We start from the raw sequence: 27,955 nt of genomic DNA, 5'->3' as shown, positions 1-27,955 counted from the left end.
TGTGCTTGGGCCAGAGACCCGGGGATGCGGTGTAGACCACATCTGCATCTTTGGATCAGCAGCTCTTCAGGAATGATCAGGGACTGTGGGCCTAGGGGCTTGTCTTACTGCTATTGTGACTGTCCCAGCCCTCACCCCCAAGTTATCTCTCATTCAGAAAACCCTCTGGCTCCAGAGGTCCTTCTTCGGGCCTCCACGTGATAGCTGCCGAAAGCAGTCAGGGGCAGGAGCTCCATCTCTCTAGAGGGGAGATTCTTAATCCACAACGAGCTGCAGGTGCTTCCAAGGATAATGTTCAGATGACATTCCCATCAGAGGCTCTTGGCCGCTCCGGTCACTCTCCTGGACCACGTTCATTCTTTCATTAATGTAACAAGAAGTACAGTAGCTTCTGGCATGGTTTTTCTGATCCATGTCCATTGTGAGCAACAGTGACTCTGACTCAGACAGATACGGGACAGGAAATGATTCGATCTTCTAACATCACGCTGATTATCAGGAATACAAAGTAAAGGAGGAACATTGTGAAGCCCAGGATCTTGTTCATTCTCCATTTGCATGATGCAATTGAAGAGATCACAAACAAGAGCATGAGAAAGAGCAAAACAATTGCACAAAACAAGCCATTGCTGCTGACTGGAACAGGCTGTAATCCATTGATGAGAGAGAAGAGCAACCAAGGGGCAGGCAGGCTGCAAGATTGAAGAAAAAAAAGTGAATATTCTTAACTTATAATAATCCTACATACATATAATAACCCCACATATGTAAACACCGTTTTATAATATAGTGTTTTATAATTTATATAAATATAATTTATAACATTTACATTTTATAACATATTTTATAATAAAACAATTTATAATTTATATAATTATAAAACTTTTATAGTTTATAATTTAAAAGCACTTGTTTTTACACACACACAAAGCCTGTGAAACAGAACAGAAAAGATTAGCCCCATTTCACAGATGAGGAAACTTAAGTTCAGGGAAATTGAAATTACATGCCCAAGGACTCACAGCTAGTAACTAGAAGACCCTAGATTAAAACTGAAATTTTCTGGGTCCAAGTGGGGTTTTTTTCTCCATAATTCATGACATGCGTATGAGAAACCCAGATGGGTTGATGTTTGACTCTCTAATCTCACAATTTTTATAAGCACTATCTCAGGCTAACATGTTTTTAAATTCTTCAATGATCAGGGCTCTCCTATGCTCCACCCCCCCCCCCATACACACACATACACAAATTCATATTAAAGAAACCAAAGCCCCTACTGGGTTATGCCTATGGAAATGAAAATAGCCTAGAGGTTCTGATCTGACAAGCTGGGAGGAGGGGATGGAGAGTGGGTACAGGAGGGTGCTACATTTGCTTGTTTAGACAAAATGCTTTTAGAGCCTCTGAGCTGGCAGGAGCCCAAATGCCAAGGAGCAGAAATATCAGGAGGTGAGACTGAGTCACTGCTCCTTCCAACCCCACTTCCACGGAGGTCAGTGAGCAGGGCATTTGACTGTATTTGGTAATGAATTTGATGGACTTTGTTATTCAATTCATCTATAAATTCTACTTGGTTACATTTCAGGCAGCATTTTTGTCCTATTATCCCATCTGGCTGTGACGAATGAGGGGAGGGCACTTTGCTGCCTTGTAGACACTAATAATATAAATGCCCTTTATTCCACATATAAATAATGAGGCAGAAAACCAGCGAACAGAGCCGACACAGGGTTTCCCAGTCATACTTGATATGCCTTTGAAAGCAACTTTGCCACTCACCCCACGGTGATATCAAATATGTTACTGCCCACAGAGCTTGACACAGCCATGTCTCCCAGGCCTTTCCGAGCGACAATCACACTGGTGATGAGGTCAGGAATGGACGTGCCTGCTGCTAGGATCGTCAAACCCATTATCTCTTCAGAAATCCCTACTGTTTCACCAACCTGGTAAAAAGTTACGGTGATAAGAAAGCATGGCAACAGGAAGGGGGAAACCTGAGGCTCTTCAAAGCACCAACCACATGCTATTTCGTGCAAGCCCAACCCCTTTCCACAGAGCTCAACACACTCCTTTAGCCTGCGAGAGATGGGCCACACAGAGAAAGAGCAGGGCCCCTGCTCAAGGCTTCAGAGAATGACGCAGCTCTTGTCTAAATTGGACTGCAAGTCTATCTTTAATACCACCTCTCACTGTCATTTCAGCTCCAACACCTCCAGCTTCCCAAAAGAACTGCCCCTCCAAAGACTTGTTCATTTCATGTTTCCATTTCCAGAACAACCATGGACACCTGCTGTGTGCCAGGAACTAAGTTAGAGGCCAGAGATAAAAGTATGAGCACCACAACACTGACCCTACTCCCAGCCTAGTGAAAGAGAAAAACTTGTAACCAGCGATCCCAGGTAGAAGAGAAAAGCCATGGGCACTCGGAGGAAGACTGACTAAAGGCCCGGCAGAAGGCAAAACTGAGCTTGCTCTCACAAGTGTGCACGGCGTCACCAAGCGGAGGGGAGCAGGGCATGCGTGACAGAGAAAGCCTGGAATAAGGCTAATAAGCAATGGTCAGCTGGATCAGCCTGTGAAGGGCCTTCTATGTCAGGCTGCAGCGTGACAGTACGGCAAGCCCCACACTTGAAAATACTACACTCACCAGAAGAAAGAGTCAACTTTTGAGCCTTTACAAACAATGTAGAAATTACAAATTCATTTGAGCCTCGCCATTGCCTGGGTACTGGACCTTCACCCTGAAGGGGAGAAAAAGTGCCCTTGGGCCCCGATGATGCAGGATTTAGTTCACTCACCTGGTGAGCCCACCATACCATGAGGTATGAGAACATGGCAATCCACACGACAGATCCCAGGAAGGTAAGAACAAAAAACTTCTTAGACTCCTATTTGCAAGTTTGAAAAGGAAGAGAAATAAGTTGCAGAGGCTAAAGGTCTTTGACCCTTCCGAGGGAGCCCCAGAATCAGTGACAAGATCTGCTGGGGGAGTGGTGGAGAGGACCTGGAGATGATCAGCTGAGATCTGGATCTCCAGTGAGGACCCTGAGGTGTCTGGGGAAGGAAGGAGCTGGCGGCCCACTGGGCGTCCGGCCAGCAGGGCATTCAGCAGTCACCAAACTGTGAAGAGAACTGTTTGCTTGCCCTAGAACCAGATTGGTCTAGGCGTTCCGTGTGGTATCTACAACCTCCTGCTGCGCTCTTCACCTCCAGACGCTGAGGTAGAGTATGGACAGTCTTTGGATAGGGCCCGTTAGTCAGAGCTTTCTCTATAAATGAGAATGCTGGATAGAAATACTACTTTCCCCCTAAGTTTTCAGAATAACCCTGGGACATATTGGTTGGGGGAAGGGGGAACTTGGCCTTATTCCCATATTAAAATCAAGAAACTGGCAATAGGAATTATACTAGTTCACACACTTATAGTGATGGAAACAAGCCCATTTTAGGGCCTCCCAAGCCTACAGGTATGTCCCCCTAGGCATGTGGTCCCTTCTGGAGCTGCAAGGTGCATCCCAGATACTCTCTGGGGCCAGTTTGCCCCATCCTCTCACCTCTTGCGTGAGAGGCCTAAAGACTGCACAGACTCCCTGGGATACAGCTGGGCAAACTCACCAGCCTCCGGACATCGGGCACTGTCAGCCACAGTGGGAACACAATGGGTAGGAGGAACAGGTAAATGGCCTGCTTCTTCCTCGTCTCGGGCCACTCCAGGGACAGAGGTTCCTCATTTGCCTCGTCTTCCTCCTCCTCCTCCTCCTCCTCCGACTCCTCCTCTGCACCCTCCTCCTCTTCCTCCTCTTCTTCCTCCTCTTCGTCTTCACTTCCACACCCTTCTCTTCCCCCTTCAGCATCTCTATCTTTCTCATCACTTTTGGCTTCCCCGTCACATTCAGCATTGAGTTCCTGCTCCTCACTGTCACCCTCATCAGCTTTCATTTCACCATCTTCTGCTTGGAGTTCACCTCCACTGTCATCAGTTGCCTTTCCTTCTGCCTGGAGTTCACCTCCAGCATCACATTCACTGGCAAGTTTTCCTTCTTCGATTTCACCTTCATGTTCACCTTCTCCTTCCGCTTCAATTTCACCTTCATCTTCCAGTTGAGTTTCACCTCCTCCTCGTTGTCCGTTTTTACCTCCACCAGGAGCTTCGGCCTCTTCGCCTGTCACTTCACCTGTGCTCTCAGCCTCAGCCACCTCTCCTTCCTGCAAGCCAAAGCCAGCAGATTAGTGTGGAAATAACTGCTCTGCTTGTTTTCCTTCCCAGTGTTTCCCCATTTTTGTTCTTGTTGTTCTCAGAAGGGATCTAAAAACTTGAGTATAAGGAGAAAACTAGTGCGGTCATTCAGCAAAATTCCCTTCCCAACATTCCCACCTGGTGGTTGTCCTGTCTATACTCGATCATTTTCAGGGATGGAAAACTCACTACCTCAGGTGGCTTCTGCCTCTTGACAACTCTGATTAAAGTTCATATTTATAACAAGGTTCTACACTCTGTGTATAGGTTGACTCTTTGAACCCACGCAGAACAAAGATAATCGACCTTCCACAAGACAGCTTTTCATCCTGACTTAGAGATTCCCAGGTTCTTCCGTCTTTCCATGCTATGGCCGAGAGCCTCCCGCCCATGTTAGTGAACTCGCTCTAGTTAAGTTTACACCCCAGGAGGAAGCTTCGAAAACTGAACACAGACCACCACACAGAGTGGAATAGGACTATCACCTCCTGTTCTTAGAAACATGCTTCCATTAGTGTTGTCTAGTACAGCTTATCTTTTGGTGGCTACATGGCTGAGTCTACTAAAACTCCTAAATTGTCCTATATCTTGTATGTATGAAGTGATGATAATAATACCTACTGGGGTTTTTATGTGCCAGGCACTCTGCTAAGTGGCTTAAATAATAATAGCACTTAGTGTGCTTCATGAGTCCATTAGTTTATAGTACAGACAGAATTAAATCCATCTAACAGATGGAGAAACCAGGGTATAGAGTAGTTAAATAATATGCCCATGGTTCACATAGTAAGTGATAAAGTTGGGCTTTGTAACATGGACAGTCCAACTCTCGGCCTCTTAACCACCAAGCTGTCCTGCTTTGCAGTTGCAAGGCTGAAAGAGATCTTTGGTTCCCAAAGCTGAGTAGCTTGAGGAGCTTAGTAGAAATACAGATTTGCCAAATAAATGAATAAAATCAAAAGAAATACAGATGTCCTGGCCCCATGTGGACCAACTGAAGTAGAATCTCTGCGATGAGAAGACAGGAATCTATTCTAACGTGCTCACAAGTGCTCCTAATACATCCGCTTGCAGACCAGTGTTTGGCCAAAAGGGACTGACTCCATATGTAATCCAAAAGCCACTAATTCTGAGCGCCCACAGATTAGACACCCAACTACCCTATAACAACACGCCTGGCCAGTCCCTTGAGGAAATGACCTGGGCTGTGTGCCCACAGGAGTATGTCATCTATAAAAATTTCATGACACAGTCAACCTCCAAGGGATGCTCAGTGAGTCTCGACTCTGCTGCATATTCAAATCACCCAGAGGCCTTAAAAACTTTCATGCCCAAGGACCAACCCCAGATACTCTAACTTAATTGCACATTTTTTAAAGTTTCTCAAATTATTCTAATACGAAACCTGAGTTGTAAACCTCTGATGTAGTGGTCAAATATTAATATTCATGGGGCCTGGGCTGTGATTTGGAAACGAACAATGAGAGATTTTAGTCTGAAGTAAGTCCTGCCCTCCCTCCCGCACCTCTACCGGGAGAGAAGGTTTCCTGGAGGAGATGACAAGTCATTTAAATCCATAGGTATGGGAGTATCTGCCCAGCCTGCACCCTTTTCTCTGAGAACTATCACACCTAACACCCTCTGAACCAATGCCTCTTTTTTTTTTTTTCTGTGTTGGAGTCAAAGCACCCCACCACTCCCTGCCACAGCTGATTGGACACAGACTGGATCCCTGACCTGGGACCTGGTTTGAAGAATCCAGTATCTTCTGATACTGGAAGCCAGTCATTGGTTGATCCCCCTGTGGACTGGAGGCCCCGCGTGGGGGATTAGAGCTCTGTGTGCCCATAAGAAAGCAAATGAAGCCAGGCTGCCAGGCGAAGCTGAGTGGTAAAGCCTGCACATAGAGAAGGGGACCTGAAGGAGAGCAAGACAGAGAGCAAGAACAAGCTAGGGTCACAGATTTCCGCTCAGGACTTGGTACAGTTCTTTGTGAGACTGATCTTAACCTGGGATTCCAAGAGACACCTCTGTCGCTTCTTATTCCCTTTCTTTTTTTTTTTTTAATGTAATTTTTAAAATTTTTAAATTAACATACAATGTATTATTAGCCCCAGGGGTACAGGTCTGTGAATCACCGGGTTTACGCACTTCACAGCACTCCCCGTAGCACATACCTTCCCCAATGTCCATAACCCCACCTCTCTCTCCCTACCCCCCTCCCCCCGGCAACCCTCAGTTTGTTTTGTGAGATTAGGAGTCTCTTATGGTTTGTCTCCCTCCTGATCCCATCTTGTTTCATTTATTCTTTTTCTACCCCTCAAACTCCCTTCTCTGCCTTTCAAATTCCTCATATCAGGGAGATCATATGATAATTGTCTTTCTCTGATTGACTTACTTCGCTCAGCATAATACCCTCTAGTTCCATCCATGTCGTCGCAAATGGCACGATTTCATTTCTTTTGATGGCCGCATAGTATTCCATTGTATATATACACCACATCTTCTTTATCCATTCATCTGTTGATGGACATCTAGGTTCTTTCCATGGTTTGGCTATTGTGGACATTGCTGCTCTAAACATTTGGGTGCATGTGCCCCTTCGAATCACTACATTTGTATCTTTAGGGTAAATACCCAGTAGTTCGATTGCTGGGTCGTAGGTTAGCTCCATTTTCAACTTTTTGAGGAACTTCCATGCTATCTTCCAGAGTGGCTGCACCAGCTGGCATTCCCACCAACAGTGTAAGAGGGGTCCCCTTTCTCCACATTCTCAGCAGCATCTGGCATTTCCTGACTTGTTAATTTTCTTAATCCCTTTCACTTGAGCTGGCCATAATGGGTCTACTCAGGACACTCATGATGTCAAGATGTCTTAGACACTAAACACAAAGCTGCTGGCTTAAGGATGATACAATTGACTGTTTCTGGGTGTTAAACAGAAAAAAACAAACAGGGATGGAACTTGTCAACTAAATGCTTATTTACTGTCATTACTCAACCCTAACTGAGCATAGCTGTGCCTACCAGGCATTGCCTCTCTGTGGGAGAGACAGACAGCTCAGACTGTGCATCCTGCCCTCAGCAATCTTACCACCTAGCAGAAGAACTAAGACTCCTAAACAGAGTATGGGGAAGACCGTGATAGGATCCCTGAGACAAGGACCAAGTACAATGGGTGTTCATTCATCTGGCGGGAGGTGGAGGGGGTCAGGGAAGCTTGATGGCCATGGATGCATATACAGTGGCCTGGAGAGGTGGGTGAGAGAGACAGGAAGGTGGAGGGGAAAAGGTATCTTGAGGGGGAGGAAACCAAGGTCGGGAGGTAGAAGAAGCATGGAGATAAGGAGTCCAGTTGGCTGGAGCTTGGCGGCAGAAGAGGCTGTGTGGCCATAAAGACAGCGGCGGCAGGACTCTGGAAGCCCTATGGATAAAGCTCAGGGGGTTCCAAAGGCATCCAGCAACCCTCCCCGCCACATGTCTTACTGCCTCCTAGTTTCTGACAGACCCCCTGAGAGTCACCCTTATGTTCTTATGGCGTGTGACAGTTGGCAACACATTCTCATATATGGCATCTCGCTCATACTGAGGTGTTAATGTGAAGTAACTGGCGCCAGAGGTACGTGATATTCACAGAAACAGCAGGCTTACCTCAGAGGAATGAACCTCCAATAGCATTTCAGACCTTCAGGAAGGAAGGATTTGGGGCCAGCAAGTCCTTCTTTGGGCCTCTTAAACTCCACCACCGAGGAAGAGGCTGGTGCCTACCTGATCACCGGGATCCTCCTCCTGATCTCCCTTGACTTCTGGAGCAGGGGCTGGCGTGACCGTGTTCCCAGGAAGCTCGGCTGGCTCCTCCTCTTTAAAGGATAAATATGGACTAGGTCAGAAAAGTGTGCCAGGTTCCCAGGGAGGCTGTCAGAGGCTAGTCTGAGGGGCTCTGGGCTACTGGACTTGTCCACCTCGGCACTTCAGAAAGTCTGGGAAATTTCTTGTCGATAGGAAAAGCAACATGATGTGATATGAACTGTTACTGACCCATCCACAGGGATAGCTGCAGATAAGAAGACAGCTGGGAGTGACCATCCTTGCTCCCCCTGTATTCACAAGCATCTAATCCTGACCAGTGTGACCAAAGATCCTGCGAACAGCTTGGGCAACAGAGAGAGAGAGCAAAGCCCCAGCCCTCAAAGTCTAACTCTTCCCCTTACGCCTTACATGGAAAGGGTCCTGGTGACTTCAAAGACAGCAGCTTGGAAGCCTTGGAATAGTATTGCCGGGAACAGAGACTCAGGAAGCCTGGAGAGCCGGGTTTAGGAAGAGACCCTCACTTCTTGGCTCTGCAGCTTTAGGTAAGTCACTCGACCTCTCAGCTGGGGTTCCTTGTCTATAGAATGGGGAGAATGGCTGCCGCTCTCCCTCCCTCCAAGGGTTGCTGCGTGCATTAGGCAGGCCTGGTATGCAGTGCAGCGCCCACAGGCCAAGAGCTCTCATACTCCCTCCACCCCCGCTGCCACAGGGATGCTGCTCTTCTTTATCATCGGACCCCTGGTGTCCTTCCCTCCTGGGGTTGCTGGTCTTGGACCAATCCCTAATAGCACTGTCCTTGTGTAGAAGTGACAGAAAGAAGAAATGGAGCCCAATAGAGTCTCCTCTGGGACAAAATTTAGTGAAAAAGAATCTCACACACAACCACACACACACACACACACACACACACACCCAGCCTGGCCTGGCCCACCAGAGGAGAGTTTGCATGGAGCTGTCCAGGGGCTCCCTCAGGACAGCAGTCCTTGCAGAAAGGGAAGACCCCGGAAGGAGGAGGCTGGCATGCGGTACCAGATCATCGCTCCCACTGACTGGCTCCCAGAGGCCAAGAGGCATGTCTCAGCCCTGGGCCACCAGGAGGGAGGAAGGTGACAGGAGGAAACCCAGTGGTCTGGCCATCCTCTCACCTTCTGGTTTGTTCTCTGCTTTAGCATGAGGCTTGGCTTTGACCTGCTTACTCAAGCTCTCCTCCTCCTTGTCCTTGGAGTGGCGGGCTGCAAATAAGAGAGGGAACACATCTTATCTGGACCCTTCAGTTAGGCTGATGAGCGGAACAGCCAGAGCAGCTGAAGTGGGTGGGAAGAGGCTGGTCTGGGAGTTGGGGTCTGGATGCTGGTCTTACTAGGCTCACTCATGCCACCCAATTCCCAGACTTTCACCCTAAATCCCCTGCATCATTACTAATTGGCTGTGACCTTAGGCAAGTCGCTTTTTCTCTCTAACCCTATCTCTTTTCTGGTAAATTGACATGGTTGGACTCGGAGGCAACAAACAGGATTTATTTCCATCATGAGTTCAAGTACTGGCTGTTAGAGCACAAGATTGAGGAGGATTCTGATCCAGGGTGGGGAGGAAGTGACCGTGACTGGTCAGTGATGTGTGCAATGAGCAGGGAGTAGACCGAAAAGGGTAAGGAGACATTTTTGCCATCCTTGAACAAGATTATCTCTTTGGTCCTTAGCAGCTCACTTTCCAGAATCTACCAGAAGCTCTACTGTACTGGTCACTACTGGTGACCGTGTTCATGAGACTTCCTTTTCTGGTCAGAAAGGAGAAATAGCTGACCGCCAAGCTCCCTGCCACGTGCTTTCTGACCCCAGGTACCTGGAGTCCAGGCAGGGCCTCCTTCCACATCCCTGCGTACACGCTTGGCCAGCAGCCCACAGAGCACTCTGTGCACAACAGTGCTGCTCTGACATCAAAGAAAAATGAGGAGGGCAACCTCCTTCAATGTGACGGTGTCACGGGCAACATGCAAAGCACTTTACCCGTGTGGTTCAAGGTGGGAGACACGGAGACTGAGGCGCAGGGGCTCACGAGGTCCTCCTCACGGCTGTGTGGCCCGGGAGGGTGAGCACAATGGCACGTGTGATCTGGCAGCGTGGTGCCATGGAGTCTGTTCTAGAGTCCAGGCTGGCTCCCCCTGTGAGCGCTGGGCCACCTCGGGAAGCCTGCACACACTTGCCAAGCCTCCGTGTCCCCCTCTAAGAAGTCAACATCATGAGACACACAGCTCTGATGGGAGGGTCCATGAGACAAAATAAATAAAAATATTATTAACTGGTACGATTAAATTTTGCTGTGTTAGCTGGAGTTCCGGAGCCACAGAGCCTAGGTTTGAATCCTGGTGCTGCCACTTGCCAGCCGAGGACCTATCAACTGATTCCTTACCCTCTCTGTACCTCAGACTCTTCCTCTGTAAACTCTTACAGGGTTGTTAAAGGAATACATAAATTGATCCACAAATGTGCTTAAAACAGGACCTGGCATCCAGAAAGCCCCGTATAAGCATGAGCTACAACAAGGACGAAGTGAGTAGTTGAGAGCACCCGTCCTTCCCAGGAAGCAACTCTGCAGGGGCGCAGACTCCGGAGGGTTTGAGTTAGAAGGGCCCCTGGAGATCCTCTGGTTCATGACACAGACAGATGGAGGAGGTGCAGTGCAGAAAGCTGCAGGGACCAAACGCTGCCTGTGTCCAGGATGGGCAAGAAATAAAAACAGGTCTGGAATTTCCTCCTTTCTGCCTGTCTCCTACACGCTCTGAGTCGGTTCGGCTGTAGCCATGTCTGGCAAGAGGCTCCATCCTGCGGGGCCACCCCTCGGGCACCCGAGGCCCTTCCAAGAGTCCCGGTGGGCGGGCCCTGCAGCTCCGCGCCAGAGCCGAGATGTCAGGAAGCAGGCATACTACGGCCTTCCTCATCTACACAGCTTCAGTGCCCGTGGCCCAGATGGAGCACTGCCGTCTTCTGCCGAGCCGCACAGAGTTGCCGTTATCCCAGGAGAGCGCCTCGGTTTGTAGTGCTGGCACTGAGAACATCTGCTGACTGCGGGCAAGGCGGCTGGCGAGGAAATCAAGTCCTCGTGTTTCCTTCTGACCCCTCCTCGCACACCCTAACCTCTCATCTCCCAGGGCCCTGAGGAAGGCAGGTCAGCTGCAGGGCCTCTTTCTGGTCCCCTCTCCCTCTCTCTCTCATGCACACACACACACCCAAGTGAAATCACCACAAAAGGCATGGGATCCCAGAGAACAGAAGCCCTTTCCCACGGTAGGGGAGAGTTCAGACCACCCATCAGCTCTGTGGAAAGAGCTGGAACACCTGGAAAGGGTGGAAACATCTGGACAGCCATTTGGAACCAGCAGATGGAAACACAAACATGTATCTGGCAAGTCTTGGGAACAAAGGCCTTCATCGCCGCTCTGCAAGGTCCCAACACCTCCTGGATGAGGTCTTGGGCCCTTTCCAATGTATCAAGCCTGTCTGTCTTGCTGGGGCTGACTGTCCCTGGCTCCCCCAGAGCTCGTTTCCTCAAATGGCCTCTCTGCTCTCAGCGCAGCCAGATCATCTCCTACTTAGTATCAATCTCCTCTGACCTCCGCCTGGCCCGGCCATCACATAATCTTGTTAGTACAAGTAGGTCAGCTGCTGGTCATGGGAGTGGCCCAGGCAGGGGGGCCTGTGGTCCCATTCAGCAGGTCTTTCTCTTCAGGATGTTGCTAGAGTCGGTGATTCCACAAGGAGTGGCCAAGCTTAACCCCGAAATAGGGCTTCCTTCAGAGCCCCAAGCCAGGTGTGCCTCCAGCACCGATCACCCGCAGGCTGCTGGGTGCTGCAAACTCCACTCTCAAAGCTCCGGGGGTACTGATACTGGTGGGGGGAGGGGAGGGGCGGTCAGCACTGCTGCTCTCGAAATGTCTGCCGAGGCTCACCCTGAGGATTTTCAAAGGAAGGTTTGATCATCTCGTCCTTGTCTCTGCTTCTCCCAGTCCAATACCCTTTTAAATACCCAACAACCCCATACTGTATCTGCAGGGGATACTTCAGGGCCTGAGAACATTCTGAGCACACCGCCCCCTCATCCCCCCCAACCCCCGCTAACACTTGTCCCTGAATCAGAAATGTAAGTCAGAAGGCTTCCTGATGCTCATGAATCAGTTTCTAGGGTCGTAGTCAGCTCAGCCCTCTGGGGAATGGGGCCAGAAGGCAGGGCTTGGTAAGATGGATGGTGAGAAGCTCAGCTACTCCCATCACTTGTCAAGTTGGACTCCAGGCCCCACTTTACTTTGGACCCCTACCACCCCCAGAAGTGGTCCTGGCTGCTCCTATGGCGTTCCTGGCTGGAGAGGGGTTAGCAGTTTTCATGGGACTCCAGAGCTCAACACGCAGCACAGGGGGCTACCACTCAGAGGTTCCGGGCTGCGGGGCCCTGCAGGAGGTACCCCCAGGAGTGGCCCTGTCTAGTCAGCCTGGGACAAGCTGCCTGGCTGGAGATTCTGTGGGATACTGGAGCTGACTTGTGGGTGGTAGGCCTTGTAGGGAGGTCACTGAAGGCAACCCCAACATAGACTGGAGCAGGGCACACGGCACTCTTGGCCTCACCAACTACCGGTAAACTCTTTTACAGGAAGGGACACGGAGACAGGGAAGTCGTGGGATGCGGATACCTAAGGACCTTAGCTCCTGTTGAGTCCTGTGCTTTCTGTCTGCCCTGTCTCCCCGACTGCTGACTTCATCCCCCATCTCTCCTCTGCTCTCGATTCCCCACTCTGCCCTCATCCTACCCACTGCCTCCTAGTTTTGCAGGTCCCTGTTCTTGTCCAGCTGCAGGAGGGAGGGAGTGGACAGGAGACCGCGCAGGTCTGGGGAGGCCTTGCTTACCTTCTCCCAGAGGGTCCAGGCTGTGGAGCATGAGCTGGAAGATGGGGCTGCGGATGGTACTGTTGTGCAGAGAGGCCAAGCTCCTCTCTCGGGTCAGCACTGCTGGGAGCACTGCCGGGAGCTGAGCAGAGGAGAAGAGGGCCTCAGTGGGCCCTGCCCAAGCCAGGGAAGGAGCCACACGCGAGGGCCTCACTATCCCTGCCCCCCTCCCTTGGAGGGCAGAACAAAGCACAGGAGCCTTATCCTGGCCCCCCCTCCCTTCACCTCCACCAGGAGCCTTAACACTGCTTTCTTTCCCAGTCACCCCTCACTCTTCCATGACTGGATAATTCTACGTACTGAATAATTCCTCAAGGTCTCAACAGGGAGCAGACAATGTGCACGAAACATAAGACATTACCTAGGGTCTGTCCTTCCCTGAAGATACACTCTCACAGAAACACACACCCCCCCACACGCAGACCCCCCGTGCATAGGTACACTTCATGGTCCTCAGAGCATCATCCTGCTTTATCATTGCCCCAGCCCCAGATAAGCAAGACTGTGATCCCCTTCTACGGAAAAGGAAATGGAAAGTGAACGAGGCTAGGTGGTGTATCCAAGGTCCGGTGGGGAGTAAACGAAAGACTCCATACCCGCGCTCAGGACTTTTGATTCCCAGTTCTGTTCCTTTTTTTCTACCCACAGATGCTCAGGAGACCTTCACAGGCACACATATACTCACACCTATGTGTGCAGATACCCAGATGTGACACACATAGAAATATCATCTGATTTGCAAAGGAGCATCCAAGACAGACCAAGGCTTGCTCAGGCCCTCGCACCCCCCCACCGCCCCCACGCCCTTCCCATCGCTCCGGAGCTGAACTCCTCTGCCATCTAGTGGCTGTGGTAACACAGTACTCCATAACAGGCCCAGGGATTTTCTTCCATGAGGACGGTTTCATTCAGGCCCCAGCCACTCTCCTCTCCAGGAATCCCATAACTCTTTCCAAATATCCCACCGCCCAAAGGCAGCTAAGATACCAGAAACCTCAGACTCCCCTGCCTCCAGTGCCCCTCCTATGTTTTTCTTATTTCTGGAGCATTCCAAATCCACAGGTACTTTTTAGATCGATTCTAAACGTTGGGGCTTGAGTTCGTCTAGTCCACAGTCATTTTACAGATGCAAAAGCTCACACAGCAAGCTAGGGGCAGAGCAAGCAGGGACATTCTGGATTTAGCTCCCTAAAGAGCACCTCCTCCCAGGCCACCTTGGAGGTGACAGTCCCTCTGGCAAAGGAGCTGGCTCCTTCCCTGCCTCACCCTGGGAGCACTCCCAGGAGCTTCCCAAGCCTGAACCCCACCCAGGTCCCTTGGCATCAGGGCCACAGGACCTCAGCTCTATGGCTGTCCTCCAAGACCCTGCAGTGTCCCCCCTGGGCAGACGCCACATGGCACCCACCTTTAGCCTGTTCTCCTGTAGCTCATTCACCATGACTGCCCCATGGCCTGGATGCAAAGAGGGACTGGAGTTATGGGATGTTTGGAGAGACGCTTGCTCTCCCTCCCTACTTCTCTCTCTCTCTCCAGGGAACCCTCAGGTGGGAACACGGAAACACACCCCAAAATAACCTGCTCTCAGGAGATGTTTTACCATATCCAAACCCCAGCCTGGCCTTTCACGGTCTGGCTTCCGCCTGCACACAGTAGGCCCAGTCAAATGTTTCCACTGTCTACGCTCCAGTAACACCAACTGTCTTTCAGCCTCTGAAACGGAACATCCTCTTTACCCACTTTGAAATCCTCATTGCGGGGGGGGGGGGGGGGGGGGGCGTGCTCCTCCCATGCTTGGCCCCTCCTTCCTTCCCTCACTCCCCATATTTCAGGTCTCCATTTACATGCCACCTTCCTCTGGGGAGCCGAGGTGTTGTCTCATTCTCTTTTATAGATTCCTATTCTTCTCCTCCATAGCGCTTTCCTCAATTTATTTATGTGTTAACAAACATACAAATAAATTAACTGCCCCCCAGCATCTTTTTTTAAGATTTTGCTTATTTATTTGTCAGAGAGAGAGCACAAGTAGAGGGAGAAACACGCTCCCCACTGAGCAAGGAGTCTGATGCTGGACTTCATGCCAGGACCCTGCAATCATGAGCTGAACCAAAGTAGATGCTTAACCGACCGAGCCACCTAGGTGCCCCACTCCCCACCCACCACCCACCACCCCCTTCCCCCAGTATCTTGAAGAAAGACTGCTTATTTCATCCACCACTATGTGTCCAGCAGAAAAACACTCTTGGGCACTTCGCAAAGGTTCAATAAACACTTGTTGCATGCTGTGTGAATGAACTGTCCTCTAACTGTCCCCAATCCATTCCAACTCCTGGGGCCTTGTTCATGACTCTTCCCTCTGCTTAAAACACCTTCTCCATTCCTCCACGTCTACCAGTTTCTCAGAAAATTCAGGGTGAATTCTTCTATAAAGCTTTCCTGAATGGCCCCTTCTACTCCCACCCTCGCTCCAGCTCCCTCTGCTCCCTCTCTCCTCAAAAGCTGTATAACAGTGAACACATTTTGTGTTACCAAAATCTGGCTCTGTGTTCGAGTAAGCGCTTGGGTCCTCCAGAAGCTGCGTGGCAGCCAGCTAGGAAAAGAGACAGCCCTAGAAAAATCTAAGATGGAGGATCACTAAACGCACAGTACTTATTGTCTGGACCACCAGCCTGCCGCCTTGCATTTACTGCTTTATAATGTCGTTTGAACTTTTTAAAAGAATCATGTTTTAACTTTTGACATATGTCAGTTGTCTACCCAGCTAGACGCAACTTTTTTTCGAAGTGATGCTACAGTCATCTCTGTTCCCCTAACCTGCAGTACAGTGTCTTATACATAATAGGTGCTCATTAAAGGTGAGCCGACTGAGTAGCTATTCCTAAGGAGCTTCTAGTGCTATCTTCAGGCAACACAGTCACCAACAGTTACCCCAATACCTGTCTGCACCTCCCCACTGCTGGCCTCTATGGCCGAAACTAGAACTGGACTTGCTACTGTTTCAACGCAGAAAATAAAATAGTGCCTGAGCCAGGGTGCTTCACCCTCCCATCCTCCCAATTTGTTCATTTGTTCAGTTCTTATTTCCTGAGTACCTGCTGCTTATAGGTCAGTGTGCTAGTGCTGTCGGGATGCAAAGATGTCGAGGACATGGGTTCTATGTGCAGAAAGGAACTGGAACCAATACTGACAAAGTAGGGGCGCCTGGGTAGCTCAGCGGGTTAAAGCCTCTGCCTTCAGCTCAGGTCATGATCCCAGGGTCCTGGGATCGAGCCCCACATCAGGCTCTCAGTGCTCAGTGGGGAGCCTGCTTCCCCCTCTGCCTCTCTGCCCACTTGTGATTTCTGTCTGTTGGATAAACAAATAAGATCTTAAAAAAAAAAAAAAGGTACTGACAAAGCAGAGAGTGGCCCAAGAAATGGGAAGCGTAGATGAAGCTGCAGTGGCGGGAAGGACAGGAAGGCTTCCTGAAGTAGGCAGAATTTGAGTGAGCTTTGAAGGATGGGGGAGGTTTGAATGCTGGACATAGATGGCTGAATGAATTGAATGAATGGATGGATGAACCAATGAATATGCAAACGAATGAAACGGAGCAGAAATAACCAATCTGCATATGAAGGGAACACTTGGAATTTCTGAGCAAATCCCCTGACTCTTTCATGACACGTAGGTTTACTGGCATGGTAAGTTTACACCTGCTGGCTCAGCCTCTCACGTTTATCCTGTCCAGCCTTCACCTAGTGAGTTTCTGGAGGCAAAAAACCGGGAGGAGCCAGGGTACCCTTTGGGGTAGCTAGTTCTGTCCACAGAAGGGTAGGAGAGATTGACTTTGGCCCCCTGGTGCACGTGCCTAATGATGTTTCTGCCATTCAGATTTACCCAAGCCAAAACATTTCTGAGTTCATCGTTCTTGGCACACATCAATATCTTCTGAGATCAGCTTGTACTTCCAATTTTCTGAAGCCCTTCATATCCGCTTTCTCATCCAGGACTACTAACTCCACAAAGCAGACAAGGTGAGTATTTTTACTGCTCTTTGATAGATGAGAACACAGAGATGCAGAAAGGGTGTGTCACTTGCCCACACTCCCAAAGTCATGTCCGAACTCTGACCCCCTGATCCCCATTAGACGTATGTTGTTGCTGTTGTCCTTTACTAGCTCGCATTTCTTTGCCCAGGCATAAATAAGATGATGAGGCAAAATCTCCATTCCCTAGTGGCTTTGTTCCAAATTATTGACATTTTAGGTAAGTGGACATGAATGTTCTTCTCCATTTAGATGTGGATGACGGGTCTACTATGGGTAGCCGTCCTGGCAAGTAGGTGCTTTCAGAATATACCCGTGGTATAAACACGTTTCATATGCGCCTCTGACACCCATCTATCGCCCCTCCCCTTTCTTCAGCCTCATTTCCCCACCTTCTCCTTCTCCTCATGAAAATTAGCAAAGGGGCCGAGGAGACCGAAGAGGATGTCTTCATCCCAGCCAAACCCTGCAGTACCTGTGATGCATCTTGCTGAGGCTGAACAGTGGGATCCCCTGCAGCTGCTCCTGAGAACCTGTGATGGCAAATATGGCTCCGCCTCCTGACTCCCAGTTTCTATCTCCCACTGATGCAGCAGTTAATTATTGGCCTCTCCCCTTCGAGACCATCCAGGACACATTCCCTGAACCACATATTTTAGTCTGTGATTTTTTTAGAAGATTTTATTTATTAATTTGACAGAGAGCAATCACAAGTAGGCAGAGAGGCAGGCAGAGAGAGAGGGGGAAGCAGGCTCCCCGCTGAGCAGAGAGCCCGACGTGGTGCTCGATCCCAGGACTGTGAGATCACGACCTGAGCTGAAGGCAGAGGCTTAAACCACTGAGCCACCCAGGCGCCCCTGTGATTTTTTTTTTTTTAATATTTATTTAACAAGTGTTTTTACTGAATTCTTGGTCTGAGTCCTGCCTTTACCCAAGTTACACGCCAGCAGGGGACCCTTCACTCTAGCCTTTTCCTGCGTACAGTCTTGCACTCTGATCCACTCATTTTTTCTAAGCTGGAAATCCAGAAGTCTACCCAAATTCCTCCCTCTCCTTCACAGCCCACATCTAATCAGCTGTCAGACCTAGTTCCTAAAAGTCCTCAAATTTAGCCTCATCTCTCCTGCCTACAGTCCTGTAAAACCCTCCTGATTCCTGATCTGTTCCTCTTCCAGTTCATTCTCCATCCTTCAGCCAGAGCAATAGTCTGAACAAAGCACAAATTGTGTCCCTCCCCCACACCCTAGGGGCTTACTGTCCTCACAAGGGAGTCCAGACTCCTTACCTCCAGTCCAAACTGTCCAACAGAAATAGAATGCAAGTCACATACATAATTTTAACTGTTTTAGTAGCCACAATTTTTTTATTAACACATAATATATTATTTCCCCCAGGGGTACAGGTCTGTGAATCATCAGGTAGTAGCCACATTTTTTAACGTAAAAGGAACACATGAAATTAATTTTAATAATATACTTTAACCCAATATACTAAAAATGTCATAATTCAACATGTAATTAATATAAAAAGATCAATGAGTTTTTTTGTCCTTTTTTTCAATACCAAGCCTTTGAAGCCCAATGTATATTTTATACTTACAGCATATCTCAGTCTAGATTAGGCCCATTTCAAGAGCTGAGTGGCTCCATGTGGCTAGTCTTACATTCTTTTTCTTAAAGAGTGTCAGGCCCCACAAAATTTGGATCAATTCCCACTCTGCTAGGCTGAGCTCATTAAGGACTTGGGACTGTGCCTTTTTTCTCACTGTAACCCCAGACCCTACACGGGCCTCATATAAAGGGATTCAATAAATGTTTGCTGAATGAATGAGCATTGGAGCTATTTATGGCACAGACCTAGGGCCTCCCCCTCCCCCTCCCTCTCTCAGCCGGTCCGGTCCTCAATTTTAATTACCATACATTGTCGGTGATTCACAAATTTCTAGCCTAGTCTTGATCCTGAGCTTCGGGCCTATGTGGGTAGCTGCCTCCCAGACATACCCACCTAGAGGTGCCATAGGCACCCACACTCATCACTCCTGACTGGAAACTCTTGAGTGGTCCTCAAGTCTTCCCTTTTTCACTGGGTGGAACCACCATCTACCCCGCTGCTCAAGGCGAAAACCTGGCAGCATCCTTGACTTCTCCGGCTGCGGCACTCTCCCACCCACTTCACCACCAGTCCAGGTGATTCTGCCTTCAAAACATCTCTCAAAGATACACACGTTGGATGCCCACAACAGCCTCCCAACTGGACTCCCTGTTTTTACCCTCGCACACCTACGGTTCATTTTCTACACAGCGGTTAGGACCGACCCCTTAATGTGGCTCCTCGTCACTTCCTTCCCTGCTTAGCATCAGTTAAAATCCAACGTCCGTATCTGACCCATAGGGCCCGGCAGGAAGCCACTCCCACCTCCCCAGCGTTGTCTTGCTCTACTCTCCCCTCACTCACTGACCACACTGGCCTCCGCTTCTTTATTCCAATGTACTGAGCTCCTTCTGGGCTCCAAGCCTTTGCAGATACTATTTCCTCCTCCAGAATTCTTTCCCATGGAGCACGGGGTGGTTTCCCTTCTCATTCTGCAGATCTCTGTTTGGACCTTTCTCCAAGAGGCTTCTCCTGCTCTCCCTCACAAGAGGGGGCCCACCACCTCCAGTCCCTCTCCACCACTGGTATGCTTATTTCCTTCACCTCCCTTGTCACTCTCTGAAATTACCTTATTTTTTTTTTACTTGCTTAGCATCTATATGCCCACTCCCCACACTAAATAAGGTTAGTTTTATGTTTCCAACTTATTCAGGTGTTAGAGTATCTAGAGACCATGCTGTAATTTGTAGAACACCACCAATATCTAAATTCATACTTAATCCCATCATATACACTAAGAGAAAATATTACTGTGTAGCAAGAATGCATGTAAAATCTCATTTACAGGTGCACATGCCTCCATGGAAACCACAAGCTGTTGGACCAGGCACAATCAGGTATTTAAATTTTTCTATTCCTATTTGTTTCTCACTCATTTATTTTGTCATCTGCTAGCACCGACTAGCAGGTGAACACTAAAAAAAATGTTATGAGGAAAAGAAGCCTTAAAACTGAGAATTCTACTCTTGTCATCTTTTTCTGACAACTGGGAGGAAGCTAACTATTCAAGGGATTAAAGGGGGAACCCTTGGACAGTTAAAGGAGGGAACCCTAGGTGGCTCAGAGCATGCAACTCTTGATCTTAGGGCTGTGAGAGAAGGAAAGCTGGGAACCCCTCAGCCCAGGCTAGGAGGGGCTCTTTTGGGAGCTAAGTGGATTCCCTGAAGCCTATCATGAGTGGGGTCCACAGATGCTGGAGAAGTCTTCCTGCCCATAGGGCTTCCTGTACACAGTCCTGCTGTCTCCACAGCAGGCAGCTGGCTATACCAGCCACGGATAGAAGCCCTTGGGATAAACAGTCTTGACAAGGGGAGGACTGGCCCCCTTAGGAGGCACCTGGTTTGTCTGGTTAGGGGGTCATGTTCATTGCTTTAATTCAAAAACCATGCCAGGAAAAAAAAAAAAAAAAAACAAAAAAACAAACAAAATACAGCCCCCAATGCATTTAAGGAAAGAGTGGCAGAATTTCCCCCAGAGTTTCGCATTCTGAAGTATTCTTAAAGGCATAGTGTCTGGACAGGGACCCAAAAGGACCCAAAATAGCTTGTTCCACTCCCACCTTGGATTCCTTTTTACCACTGGTGCCCCTCAGGCCATATTGCCTATCAGCATCTCACGCAGATGGCTGGTCCTTGCTAGCTAAGCTGGGAGCTCGGAGCTCTCTGCGTGGCGCTTCCAAGCACAAATAGATAAAGCTTTTCAAGCCGGGCGGATACATCAGCTTTGCTGTTTGTTGGCCTTCTGTGACTATGCATGGTCAAGGCAACTCAGGTGTTTATCATTTCGAGCTAGAATAAATACACTGTGCGGGGTATAGTTTGTACTCAGGTGTAGAGCTTCAGAGCAAGCGAAGTTAGACTTTGTCAATAACAGGGATCATAAAAGGCATCCCAAACCAAACCAACCAAATGCCGGTTTGACCAATGTTGTCTAAAGTATCTTACCTTTGATTTCTTTCTCAGCCAGTGTCAAAAGAGAGACTCTAAATATTTTTTTTAATTTATTTGACAGAGAGAAATCACAACTAGGCAGAGAGGCAGGCAGAGAGAGAGGAGGAAGCAGGCTCCCTGGGGAGCAGAGAGGCCGGTGTGGGGCTCGATCCCAGGACACCGGGATCATGACCCGTGAGAGACTCTAAAATTTTTACTATGTGTCTGTGTCCGATGCTACACCATTTATTTTTTCTAGAAATGTTCTTAAGTGAATTCTTTTTTTTTTTTTAAGATTTTATTTATTTGGCAGGCAGAGATACAAGTAGGCAGAGAGGCAGGCAGAGAGAGGAGGAAGCAGGCTCCCCGCTGAGCAGAGAGCCAGATGTGGGGCTCGTTCCCAGGACCCTGAGATCATGACCTGAGCGGAAAGCTGAGGCTTTAACCCACTGAGCCACCCAGGTGCCCCTCTTAAGTGAATTCTGATAGAATCATCCCTTCTCCACCCCCAGAAAACCCCTTTACCCCAATTCTAAGTTGTCAGAGCAGGATAAAAAGTAAAACGAAAGGCTCTCCAGCTCAGAAACTCCACAGATATCAGCTGGGTAAATAATCCGGGAAGAAAATGAATCAGTCTCTGTTGAGCTCATCTCCAGGCTGCTCAGGAAGAAGACCTGCAAGTATGTCAGACTTGGGGAAGCAGCATGTGGCCGCTCCCATTTGTCGCTGTATTGTCTGTGGCAGCTTTCATGCTACAGCAGAGCTGAGTAGTTGTGACAGAGACTGCCCGGCCTGCAAGGCCCGAACGATTTACTGTCTGGCCCTTTACAGTAGCAGTCTGCCAACCCCTGCATGAGACCGTCATCCCACTCACTTTATAGATCAGCAATCTAAGGCCTGGTGGGAAAGCAAAGTGACTTCCTAGCACTTTATATAGTGTTCCTTCCATGATAGTTACTCTTGTCTGTGCTGGTGCTTCTCATTGAAGCGCTTACAGATAAAGGTTTGTTGAGTGGCACTGACTTGCCCAGAGCAACAGGGGCAGTTTGCAGCAGAGCCCGTGGTGAGAACCACCAAGAGCTTTGGAACTGGCTGAGTTAATGATCCTCTCTGAACCTCAGTTTCCTCATCTGCAAATTGGAGGATGACATCTATCCTTGCAGGGCTTTCGTGGGAAATTGTTGAGATCATGTACATACGGAATAGGCCCTCCATAAGCAAGGAGTCCCTCCCCACACTTTTCTCTACCCTGGAGCCCCTGAATTGTTAGGATGGGGAAACTGAACGACATACTTAGAACCTCCTGCTAGAGACGAGAGCCGGGGCTCGCCTCTTTGGGGGATAAAAAGATTGTTTCCCCATGCACTGGCAATGATGAGTCTGATGCTGTAGCCACCCTCTCCGCACCTCGCCCCAGGCTGGCAAGAGAGGAAGGGAGAGGCCCAGATGTCTTTCCTGTTCCTGTTTCTCTCCAAAGGGAGCTGGATCACTCTACCCTCCATTTCTCTTCCTGCTGCTTAGATTTCTCAACCACCTGTAGCTCTGACCTTGCCTCCCCAGCCTCCCTCCTTGGCTCCTTACTCTCCTGTCTGGTCGTACCCCACTTCTCTCCGACTTCTTCAGTTTGGAGCATGGCTGATAGAATAAGCCTCTTCCCTGGTCCCCTGCTTTCCTGGGGTGATGCTCAGAGAGGGGAACCATTAGTCAAGGAGAGGTGTGAGTCAATAGGTCAACAGGAGTGAGACAGTAAGGCATGCTTATTTTCATGTTGAAGTGAAACAGTTTACAGGGGTAAGGACACGCTCTTGCATAAACCGCAAAAATGAATGCCAACACAGTTTACTAGATCAATGACTGGATTTCCAGAAAATTGTTTCATGAATTCAAAACTGAATGGCTTGCTCCTAGTCTATCAGTGAAGTTCAGGATAATCTGTCTCCCTCTGACCAAATCATAGGTTTTGGCACCCAAACACGGACATAAAGACAGAAGTAAAGACAGTTCCCACTCTCTCTTTCTCTCTCTCTTTCTCTTTTCCTCTTTCTCTTTCTCTCCCTCTCTCCCTTTCTCCTTCTTTTTGGCTTTTAGACACCTAAGGCGAAATCCAAATCCACATGTTTTAAAAACCATTTCAAAATAGCCGTAGTCCAGGATGCCTGGGTGGCTCAGTCAGTCATCTGCCTTCAGCTCAGGTCATGATCCCAGGGTCCTGGGATGGAGCCCCGCATCGGGCTCCCTGCTCAGCAAGGAGTCTGCTTCTCCTTTTCCCTCTGCCCCCTCCTTGTGCGCTCTCTCTCTCTCTCTCTCACTCTATATCAAATGAATAAAATTTATTTTAAAAATAGTCATAGATCTTGTTATTTGGACTAATTTTTAGTGAGGAGTTGTTAATGCTGCAAAGTACTAACTATAGGTTTTTTATTTTATTTTTTTAAAGATTTTATTTATGGGGTGCCTGGGTGGCTCAGTGGGTTAAAGCCTCTGCCTTCGGCTCAGGTCATGATCCTGGGGTCCTGGGATCGAGCCCTGAGTCGGGCTCTCTGCTCCGTGGAGAGCCTGCTTCCTCCTCTCCCTCCCTGCCTGCCTCTCTGACTACTTGTGATCTCTGTCAAATAAATAAATAGAATCTTTAAAAAAAAAAGATTTTATTTACTTATTTGTCAGAGAAAACGGGCACGTGCACAAGCAGGGGCAGCAGCAGGCAGAGAAAGAAGCTGAGCAGGGAGTCCCACATTGGGCTCTGGGATCATGACCTGAGCCGAAGGCAGATGTTTAACAAACTGAGCCACCCAGGGATCCCTCAAAGATTTTATTTTTAAACAATCTCTACACCCAGCATGGGGCTCAAACTGACAACCCCAAGACCAAGAGTCACATGTTCCACTGACTGAGCCAGCTAGGCGCCCCTAGATTTTTTATTTTAAATAAATACGGATTGACTTTGAAGTATAACCAGTAATTCAACCTGTTGTTGTTGTTTTTTAATGCTGTTAATTAAAATTCATTCTGGATTTGTTTCAGCAAATAAGAGCAGAGTTGTGATCGGCACCACTCTCACTGGTTGGCAAAGAGCTGCTGGTAACGCCCTTGAAGTCTCTTAAGTAGGTCACAAATTCTCCTTTGAAATCGTGGCTCTGCTTCACAAGCTCTGCTTTGGTGGTCTAGCCCTCGCAAAATGGAAAATTCAGAATTTATAGAGCTTAAATAAAAACAGAATTACTGATAAGGACTGGAAGGCCAGTCAGAGGCAATTTGAACACGGCCTGATGTATACCAAGGCATTTGATGCTTTTCTCAGGGGAGAGTGCCAGGCTTCCTGGCCACCCTCAGCAAGGCGTGCCCTGAGGACTGCGGTAGGAGGGAGGCCCCTGTTTCTTCATATTAAATGATGTAATGCTCTGAGCCTCCCTTTCTTTTTTAAGCTTCTGGCTTCATGGAGCAGTAGGCTGACAGGCAATAGCACTGAATAGGGAGTTTGGATACTGGGTTCCCATTCTGGTTCTGATACCTGCAGGCTGTATAACCTTGAGTAGGACATTTCTTTTTGGGGGGTCATCTGCAAATACGGCAGCTGGAGCTCAGTTGACCAGACCAGACAAATAACCACTGTGCAGGGCCAGCCAGAACTAAACTCACTTGGACAATGATCATTAGACAGGACCTTTTGGTAACTGGTTGGACTCTGTTATTTCTGCCAGAGAAAGGAAGGGAAGGGAGGGGCCTGTCCAAGGTCGCACAGGTAGTTAGAGGCAGAATCAGATTAGAATCCAGATTTCCTGACTCCTACTTCTGTGCTCTGGCCAGAATACTCCATCATCTCAAAAATCCTAAAGGAAGTACATTTCATCTCTGTTGCATCATGTGTCTCCCAGACATGCTGCTGAATTTGGTCTCCGTCCTGCCCACTCATCAAAACTGCTCTGGATTAAAGAGCTAACTCCTTGCATTCTTGCACGCAAAATTCTGCTTGCACCAGTGGCTTCTCTGAGACCTGAAAGTGGCAGGCTGAGAGCCAACCTTTGCCTAAACCCACCCTTTAGGGACAGGAAAGAACCAGGGTCTCTGTTCTCTAAGGCACCTCACTTTGGAGTCAAGGACCAAAAACTTTGAGATGAATTTTCAGAGATCACTTCCCCACCTTAATCTCATCTTCCAGGTTATTGAACCACACACTGAACTTAGAAGGAAGGTCCCTCGCAAGGGCAAAGAAATTCTTAAGAAAGAATCTTGGAGCCAAGAGAAAGCCTTGGGGTTGGAACTCTGGTATTTGGCCTCCACTCGATAAGAAAGAGGGCCCTGCACCCAATGCTGGCTTGTCAGTGGATGAGCGGAGCTCTCATCTTATCCAATATATCAAAAACAAAACAAAAACAAAAACAAAAACCCTCCCCCTCGTCAGACCCTATCCAAGCCACTAACTCCAAACCCAGAATGTGAACAAACAGGATTAAACGAAAGTGAAGGTTCTTGACAAACCGTAAACAGCACGCACATGGAAGAGATTATCATTTCTCCCTGCCTGATAGTTCCTTGGATAGTCTCCAAAGCCCAGCTCAAATGTCATTTCCAAAGACCCAGTCAGATCAACCCAAGTTCACATCTTGGCTCCACTGCCTATTTGCTCTGTGACCTTGAAGAGTGGTTTAACTTCATTAGGCCTCAGTTTCTTCCCCTGCCAATGGTGGATTGTAATAATAACCATTGGGTGATTGGGAGCTGAGCCAAGGTCACTCTTGCCAACCGCCTGGCAAAGAATAGGACTTTAAATGTCGATTGACTAGCAAAGGGAACCAAAGCACCCATCCCTTGAGGTCTGACCCAGCAATTTCCACTCCTCAGTCATTGGCTTCTCTCCATCTTTTTTGCCCCAAAGGGGCTACAGAAACTTGAGCCAGCCTGTCCTTACCTTGCTGAGGTCCCCTAGGGCCATGACCTTGGACACTGGCCTCCTGCTGAGCTGCTCCTTCACCCAGACCTCGAGCTGCTTATTCCACTTCATGGTGAACACATAGAAAGCATAGCCCAGCAGTAGCAGCAGGCTTTCCCACCAGGCAATGAGGCTGTCCAGGAAGAAGATAATGAGCATTATCAGGTCAAGGATGTAGAAAGAGACATCACGGAATAAGGGCCACCATGTGAGATTGAGGATTTCCCGGGAGAAGAGGGCACAGGTGCCAATGACAAAGAGGATGTTGAACACAGCAGAGCCCACGATGGTACCAATGCCCACGTTGCTGTGGGAGATGAAGACGCCAATGAGAGAGGTGAAGAGCTCAGGGGCAGAGCCTCCAGCAGCCATGAAGGTGGCACCCGCCACATCATCAGAGATCTGCAGTTTATCTGTGATGACACCCAGGGCTGGGACAAAGTACTCGTCGCACACGATGGCCAAGGCCACAAACACGTACATCATGCCAAAGATGTGCAGGACCACCCAGCCCTGTTGCCGCTGCTCTATGCTGAACAAGTCGGGGGGGTACTCTCCCTTGGCGTGAAGGTCTGGCCAGCCAGGAGGCAGTGCTGAGGGACTGGAACTGGACACCTCTGGGATCGTAGCTGTTGTCAGGCTGGGGGTGGTGACAGGGGGCACCGCTGGGGCTGGCTCCACAACCACACAGTGATGGACCTGGCTGGTTGGATTTGCCCTGGCCTTGGAGGTTGCTGAAGGCCTTGGTGCTGTGGAAGGTCTCTTTGCCAGCCCCCAGAAGATGGCGGAGGAAATTCCAATGGTCGATGCACTGGTTCTAGACAAGGGATTACTAATACTCCACGTAGCGGTAGAGGCTTTGGTTTCTGTTGGGCTACTGCCTGTTGTGGTGCGTATTGTCACTTGCCCCTCAGAGCTGGCTGTGGTGTCCTCCAGGACCGTTTCCAGAGGAGCTATCAGCTTGTTCTTTCTCACTAACCCCCGGGGCTTGGTTGATCTATTATTGTCCACTCTTCTGGGGGTAGTCAGGGTGTTCTCTTCTATCATACTCCTTGGAGAAGTCAAGATATTTGTTTCTATGTCATTTACCAGGAAAGTTGGGGTTGTATGAATTATTCCCTTGAGAGTAGTTGGGGTGGTTTCCTCTACCATTCTCTTAGTAGGGTTGGTCTCCAATATTTTGGTGGTTGTCATAGTTTCACTGTCTTTCACTGTTGTTCTGGGGGTGATCCCATGGGTGTTTGTCATTGTCATGAGTGTGAATGGGGCATAATTGCCTACTATTCTACCAAGTGGAGATGGGGTGTATTTCTTCACCTTTCTCCCAGCCTGAGTTGGGTGGTAGCTCTGTATTTCTCTGCTGGGTGGTGTTGCTGAGGTATGATTCTTTACTGTTGGTCTGCTTGAAGTTGGGGTGTAGTGATTCAGTACTCTGCCGGGTGTGGTTGTGGTGTCTTCCTCCATTCTTTTTGTGTCTGCTGCTGTTAGGTTGTAGTTATTCTTGGGTGTTGTTGGAGTGATGTTTGCTGTCCTTCTGGGTGGATTGGGGGTATTCTCCATTGTTATTCTAGGTGTTGCTCCACCCCTGCCAACTGTAGCTTGGGGCACCAGTGTGTCACCCGCCATTTCAGAGCTAGCTCTTGGAGGGTCACTGCTCACCATCGTCATATCATTGTTAGAGAGGTCACGGCTGGCCAGTTTTACAGGGTGCTGGGAGGACACTGCTGCCCACAATGAGGGGAGGCCCTGGGGGCTCCTCAGGTGCTGGTAGGTGGAACCGATGATCAACGTTCCCAACAGGAAGAGGAGGCGACTCCAATGAAGCCTCTTTGGCCGGAGTAACCGCCTCTCCCGTGTTCTCATTCTGATCAATTTCCCCATGATGGCCAGTTATACCTGGTTACAGAAGACCTCTCATTCTGTCCGTGGAAAGATGGTGT

At 48.9% G+C, this 27,955-nt stretch overlaps 1 protein-coding gene and 1 long non-coding RNA gene across 4 annotated transcripts; one reads left to right on the top strand and one right to left on the bottom strand.

Annotated features, from left to right (window-relative positions):
• SLC24A1 (solute carrier family 24 member 1) lies at positions 1 to 27,955 on the bottom strand. 3 transcript variants are annotated; one of them, XM_046009125.1, is made up of 9 exons: positions 25,995 to 27,955; positions 14,389 to 14,443; positions 12,949 to 13,059; positions 9,199 to 9,285; positions 8,012 to 8,103; positions 3,622 to 4,212; positions 2,805 to 2,894; positions 1,783 to 1,949; positions 1 to 692 (listed from the first exon to the last, which is right to left on the bottom strand). In XM_046009125.1, the coding sequence occupies exons 1-9, from the start codon at positions 27,894 to 27,896 to the stop codon at positions 443 to 445; spliced, it is 3,345 nt and encodes a 1,114-aa protein (XP_045865081.1). In that variant the 5' UTR covers positions 27,897 to 27,955; the 3' UTR covers positions 1 to 442. The 3 variants fall into 3 exon arrangements, with proteins under 3 accessions (XP_045865081.1, XP_045865083.1, XP_045865082.1); XM_046009127.1 differs by lacking the exon at positions 2,805 to 2,894; XM_046009126.1 differs by lacking the exon at positions 14,389 to 14,443 and having other exon boundaries at positions 12,949 to 13,069.
• On the top strand, positions 8,329 to 19,996 carry LOC123944224. The gene is made up of 3 exons (XR_006818758.1): positions 8,329 to 8,595; positions 16,855 to 16,997; positions 19,947 to 19,996. It is a non-coding gene; the product is annotated as an uncharacterized LOC123944224 (long non-coding RNA).

The sequence above is a fragment of the Meles meles genome, chromosome 6, assembly GCF_922984935.1.
Source record: "Meles meles chromosome 6, mMelMel3.1 paternal haplotype, whole genome shotgun sequence".
Lineage (NCBI taxonomy): Eukaryota > Metazoa > Chordata > Mammalia > Carnivora > Mustelidae > Meles > Meles meles.
The sequence above is the reverse complement of the archived record's forward strand: the minus strand, read 5'-3'. Positions and strand labels throughout refer to the sequence as shown.